The sequence below is a fragment of the Cyprinodon variegatus genome, unplaced genomic scaffold (genome assembly GCF_000732505.1).
Source record: "Cyprinodon variegatus isolate N-32 unplaced genomic scaffold, C_variegatus-1.0 Scaffold79, whole genome shotgun sequence".
Classification (NCBI taxonomy): domain Eukaryota; kingdom Metazoa; phylum Chordata; class Actinopteri; order Cyprinodontiformes; family Cyprinodontidae; genus Cyprinodon; species Cyprinodon variegatus.
Genome location: NW_015150532.1, coordinates 1218760 through 1225455, shown reverse-complemented (window position 1 = coordinate 1225455; position 6696 = coordinate 1218760). Strand labels below are relative to the sequence as shown.

General features: G+C 35.6%; 1 protein-coding gene across 1 annotated transcript in view; it reads right to left on the bottom strand.

Annotated features, from left to right (window-relative positions):
* The window catches only part of scp2 (sterol carrier protein 2), a 40270-nt gene that overhangs the window by 1519 nt on the left and 32055 nt on the right, over positions 1 to 6696 (bottom strand). Inside the window, exon 15 of the mRNA XM_015372969.1 lies at positions 2017 to 2096. Coding sequence (XP_015228455.1) covers positions 2017 to 2096 — 80 coding nt within the window. The remainder of the gene's footprint in view (positions 1 to 2016; positions 2097 to 6696) is intronic.

Below are 6696 nucleotides of genomic sequence, written 5' to 3'. Positions count from 1 at the left end.
AGAAGTTTAATCAGTACTTCCACTTTTACCAGAGTATTTTTTAACACAAGTATCTGTACTTTTACTCAAGTACGGAAAGTGAGTACTTTTGCCTTCTCTGCCCTTCAGTTCGTATTGATGATTAAAATTATTATTTATTTAGAACTATTATTTTACAGTACAGTACAGTAGTTATTTGTTAAAAAAAACGTTTATACAGTATTTTTATTTGTTAAACAAAAGCTTGGGCCTGTAAAAAGTTTTTCCTTGATTTCAATGTTTCATGGAGTATTTCATTGTGTAATAACTGTAAAAAAAATAAAGGTTTCTACTTCACGGATTTCACCTATCGTGGGTTCTTTTTGGAACGTAACCCCCGTGATAAATGAGGGTTCGCTGTATATGCAAGAAACTCTGTTGGAAGATAATAAATGTTTAACTGCCTTTTGATTGATTTTCATCAACAAATCCTCTTGGATCCACCTGGGATTAGTTATTGTGATGAAAAAAAAAAAAAAAGATTTCTGACCCTTAACTTTTAGCTGTCTGCTAGAAAGATCAATGTTTTACAGGACTGTACAAAAAAATAAATAAATAAATAAACTCAAAATGTTCTAAAACTTCATCAAGAAGTTGTTGGAAAATATTTGACCTTAAAAGTGTTTAAATGTTTCTTATTTTTTCTTTTTAGGAAAACTAAAAAGGATTTCTATTTGCTAAAAGCCTAAATAAACTGTAACATTTTCCTCCAACTGTTAAATAAAAATGTTGGTAGACTTTACACTTAAACTGCACAACTTGTGTGAAATGTTATTAGTTTTCTTCCACAACCTGTTCTCATTATTCCTGGTATTCTGGAACATTCCTGCACACAGAACTGCTGCTCACCTCTGTCCCTCTTATCACTGAGTCCAGGTTGTAGCCATTTTTTCTTGCAGCTTTTTCAGCTCTGACCATAAATGCTCTGAATGACTGACATCAAGGCTTTGTCATCGTTTTCAAAGATTAACTTCAGCTCCAATAAGAGGCACATTTCTGTGATTTTCTTACTGTAACCCAACTCTTATATTGCTTTGGCGACTTCCCCTTCAAGTGGCCTTTCAGCCAATGTCATACTGACATTTGTTTGCCGGTTTCTGCCCAAAATTCTAAAAACATCCCAGGGTTTTTTTGAACTCTTAGATAAAATGTTTTTTTTAATCATATGGAAATTCTTATACTTGCAAAAGTGCAATGAAAACATTTATTTTGCATCACACGAGTCCCGTGATAATACCGCCCTGTAAAAAGATGGAGAAGAACAGAAGCAGTTGAAGCATGATGGCGCCCTCTAGAGCTGTGGCTGATATATGGACATATCTCGTGTTTACATCCGCCACAGCCATTTTGTTTTCAGAGTTATTGCATATCGTATGCATTTTTACATTTTGTTATCTAATAGAAATACTTCAATTGCAGAATTTTGCATTTCGGATTTAGCAGAATATCACATAGTGTTGCGCCCATTTGTAATAGAAACGCAGCTAGTGTGTTTATTCTAGCAAATAATTGAGCAGATTCTGGTGGAATCTATTTTGGGCTCATTTCTTAGGTCTCACACCAGGAAGCGGCCAGTTTGAGATGTTGCCTTGAAATACATCCAATATCTGCAATCACATCAACATTTAAGCTTCAAATTGTTTAAAGACAAAATAATCTTAATGTCTGTAACCTTATAAATCCAAATAAATAGGAAAACTGGCATTTAACCAGGTTTTTTGCAATCTACCGTTGGAACTGACCAACTTCTGCTTTAACATGGCGGCTCTAGCACAAGTATGTCTTTAATCTAGCACTATAATCAAAGCAGGTCAATGTTTAAGGGCATTTCAGCTCAATTCCTTTTCATAATCGAAATGATTGCTTTAAAATGTTCCCCTTTCAGATCTTAGAAACATTGTGACTGACTCAAAGACAGTATTCAAAACCATCAGGTTGATGTGTTTTTCAGACCATCACACAGTATTAACACATATGGGACATGGTAGGTGCACACACCGTTTGTGGGTTCAGCTTCCCCGTCATTAGAGCCAGCAGATCCTCGTCGCCAATGGACAATGTGCAGTCTGCCTTTTTACCTAGAGAAAAGAAAATATTCCCAGTAAAACTGATTGACTTCAGCTTCATTACAATGTGGATTGTAATGAAAAGGACAACAACTGACTACAGGTTTACTGTGTTTCATATCAGAGCAGAGGCCATAGAAAGCTCACCTCTGTTTCTCTTATAGCAATGCTCCAAAACAGGAGCATCTGATTTACATTTTGACGAGTTTCAGCCAAGAAAAGCATATAGTATGTGTTGCATCCACTCAAGTCCATTCAGTATGTTTCTGCATCTAAAGCTGCGATCTAAAAAGCAAACCAAGCTATTGGAAGAAAAATGGTTTGGACCTACGAAAAGATATTAATGAATGGATAGACATGATACTTTACAAGTATGTTGGTGAAGATTCTACGTCATCCAGATCATAGTCATTCCAAAGAAGTTAAAAAACAATCCACTGGACTTTGTTTCTCTTTAAACTTGGAAACAAAGTCCAGTAGATTAACTTTTTTGGAATGATATGTTACAAGATGAACACCATTCACCACCTGGTGTTAAATCTCTGCAGAGGTGTAACGAAGTATAAATACTTTGTTACTGTACTTAAGTACAATTTTTAGGTATCTATACTTTACTCCATTACTTATTTTTCTTCATACTACTGACTTCTACTCATTACATTTTCACACAAGTATCTGTACTTTCTATTCCTTACATTTTTAAAACAAACGTTACTCGTTACTCTTGGCTTCGGTTTAATGTTTCTAAATATTTATTTCACGTCATGTGCTCCATCCAATGCAGATCATTGGCTCCATCCACATCTAGTGAAAACTAGTGTCATTGGATGAGTCATATAACGCAAACACTCATTGGTTAGCTAAAGGAAATCATCAGAAGCAAGCAGGTGTTCTTCAAACTGCAAAAGTGAATTGTCTATGCCATGCTACAATGTGGGATTTAGAAAAAGATGTTGAAATGTCTGAAAGGTCGGATACAGGCGAGAGCGTAATGCGAGATGGAGACCAACTTGGCCATATCTCAAAGAATTTTTTGAAATAGTCGAAAAATTGAGTTTCAGTTCATATAGTGACCAGTGTTTTTCAATCCTGGTCCTCAAGGCACACTGCTCTCCATGTTTTGGATGTTTCTGAGCTTAAGCACACCTGACTCAGATTATTGCAGTTCAGCAAAGCCTGATAATCTGCTATCAATTGACGACAGGTGTGTGAAAGCTGGGAAACATCTAAAACATGCAGGGCAGTGTGCCATGTGGACCAGGATTGAAAAACACTGATATAGTGGCATCTGGCTGTTTTTTTTAAAGATTAATTTATACTTTTATACTCTTAAGTAGTTTTTGGAGCACATACTTTTTCACTTTTACTTGAGTAAAGAGGTCAAGTTGATCCTTCAACTTTTACCAGAGTGTTTTTAAATTGCAGTATCTATACTTCTACTTAAGTAACAAAAGTGTGTACTTTTGACACCACTGAATCTCCCTATGTGGATACTAAAATAGGTTCTTTAAGGGTCTATCCTTGGGCCAGTTTTGTTCTCCTTCTTTATAGGTAACCTACCAAACTCATGCAAAAAATATTTAAACATGCTGCAACTGATCTCACAACTGCTTTATCATCATTCCTGGCTCAAGGATCCATGCCTTATGTTGAACACTAAAAAAAAAAACGTTACCTTGACCTTGTTACAAGTGGCACATTCTAACATTTAATAAAAAAAAAAAAAAAAAAAACATTCAGACCCATCAGAAATAATAATTTAATAATTATTAACCTCTGAGTTCTGCCAAAATTTACTTCTATTCCACGATCTTCTCGAAAATTTATGTAAATAAATATAAAAAGGACCTAAAAACATTTTTGACAAAAGAAAAAAGGATCCAACTATTAATGAAACATTCTAAAAATAAATAGTTTATTGGACATTTCAAACCTGAATAATCTGTCTCATTTCCAGTTGCTTGTTCGCCAACCACTGAAACCTGTACACATTAGTTCACACAGTAAAGCGTATTTAACTGTATGGGATTTTCTACGCTTGAATGTTGCTGGTAAAATGTATGGTGAGCTGTTTACTTGTGTTCTATTGTGACTAAAGTGTGTTGTTGTGCTAAAATGTTGTATAAGTGACCGCCTTTTTGTATATAGAAGAGTTTGTCAATGTTACGCCTGCCTGCAGGAAAATAGATGGAAATAAGCCTTTGGCTACAATCTGACATATTTATATTCATGTGATTTTAATTCATGAACATGCACTTTCCCAATCAAATAAATCAGTAAATGAAAATTAAATGGGCTATCAAGAATGTAGATGAGGATTTCTGGTGAATGAAAAATGCTAAAAAAAAAAAAAGAACTTTTCATCCTTACTTGTAGCTCCGATGGACAGCTTAAAGGTCTCCAAAAGGTTTTTCTCTTACCAGTGTTGCAGTGTAAGGCCATTAGAAGAATTTGCTTTGGCCATATCTAACCAGATCTCACCTCCGATTAAATCCCACATAGACAGATTCCTTTCATTTACTCATGAGATAAATTCTAAATGTATTTCACTGTAAAAAATTCTGAAAACCATGACGTTTCCTCTTTGTCTTAACAGTTGCGACCCCTTTGAGTTTGTCTAATGAATGAAAAACATTGAACCCAGAGGGTCTAACGTGTCAAAATGTGCAATAATAATAAGAATTCATTTAGAGGAGAAAGTCTCAAAAGCTGCAATAAATGAAGAGATTCAGGCTGTTTATCAATAAATGCACAAATAAAGATGTGCACAGGGTGTGAAATCCTGCCCGGTAACAAATTTATAATTTTTTCCCAGTTGAGTGAACATAGAAATAAACTGGGTAGGTATGGAGTTCGAGGAACCACAGAGATGAGGCATAAAAGCAGATCCAAGTTACAGATCCCTTATGCTAATATCAGCAAGGCAGGAGAACTTTAGTATAGTTCTGCATGAGCTAACACCCACAGCACCTCAGACCTATTCCCCTTCTCATCCTGCATGAAATCTACCTCCTCCACTCTTTCTGCCTGATCCTCAAATCGATCTTTTCAGACTTTCTTTAACAGATAACTTTTTATGGGAAAGCCGCCAGAAGAGATGAGCTGTAAGCATCGGCATCACAGCGTATCCTTTGCTGTTTCACCTCCATGACCTTTTTATCCTACATCACGCTGCGTTTTAAATGCCATTAACATCGTTAATGCAGCAGCATTACTTGGCAAAACACAAAGACGGGATTGAAGGTAAATTAAAGCTACGCTATGGAGCAGGAATGTTTGGTGTTTCCTGATGTTCATTACATTTTTTCCTCCTACTTTCCACCAACGCTCTCTTTACCGATGGGAGAGGAAGAAAGCCATGAGGAGGAAAGAAAGCTATAAAAGTTAGATCTGAGGCATCTCTGAGACAGAGAAAGACATTGTGTCCTATTTTATTTACTTTCTCTGTGCATCTAAAATGCTTCTGGTGATGCAAGTTTGCAGATTAAGAAAAAAAAATAAAAATAGGGCCAACTTTAAAACTTTAAAAGCCAACCAAGAGCTGCTGGTAAAAAAACAGACTGTTTTAGAAGGTGTGCAATCAAAAATTAGACCAAATATAATCAAGCAGAAAACTTTAGCCATCTCAGATGCAGCTATGCTAACCCTCCTCATCCGCTTTTGTAACACTGTGGGTCAAATGCTTTTTGTTTAATGCTCAGTTCGCTGTGAGGAGGCAGTGCTTGTCCCTTTTTTCATATCAAGAAGGGATAATATCAAGAGGGATTTAGTATAATATGTCCTCTCTGAGAATTATAGCACCGATGACGTCGTCACTGATGCTCCTCTTATGTCAGCTGTATGAAAGACGTCATCTTTACAACCAATAACGTGAGCCAAGATAAGAGGAGCTGTCAACGTGTTGCTAAGTAAGATACAGCAGGGGCCTGCTTGATTGTTTATTTGTAAGTGGAAAAAACTATTTAGTTATTGCCTATCTACCATACAATACCAGTTTTTTTTTTTTCTCATTGTTTGTAAAAACAACCGCAGCCAAAAGTGAGTGAGTGAATATATATATATAAATTTCTCATCTATTAAACACTCCATAGTATTCATACAGACAATTTTGAAAGTATTTAAAATCCCAGGCATCTGATTAAAGATCCCAGAGACTTTAAAAGACAACAAGTCCTTCAAAATCATCAATAAACGAGGCAATTCCTGTTGAAAAGCTTGAGCTTAGTCTCATTTGAGCAAAGCACACAGCTTCAGTTAGTAAACCCACATCTTTAAAGGTTGGATGCATTCTGTTTGGGCTGACAAGATAAATATGGGCCATACTAGAAAAAAGGAAATGTAGCATCATAATTATACCCTGAGGAACAGTTATGGCTAATTGTTAGCTCCTATGAGTTCTGATCAACAATTATGGATAAAAAATGTGTTATATTTATTTTAAAGGGCTCTCCGTTGCTACAGACAACCGTTTAAAAGAGTATTTTGTTTATATTGATTTTTTTTTTTTATTAATCCCCCAAGCCCATAACCCTATAATGCCAAATGTATCGTATTTGATACATACGGTTTCTGAAATGTTTTGCATCTGGAACCTTTTGCATAATTTAATGAT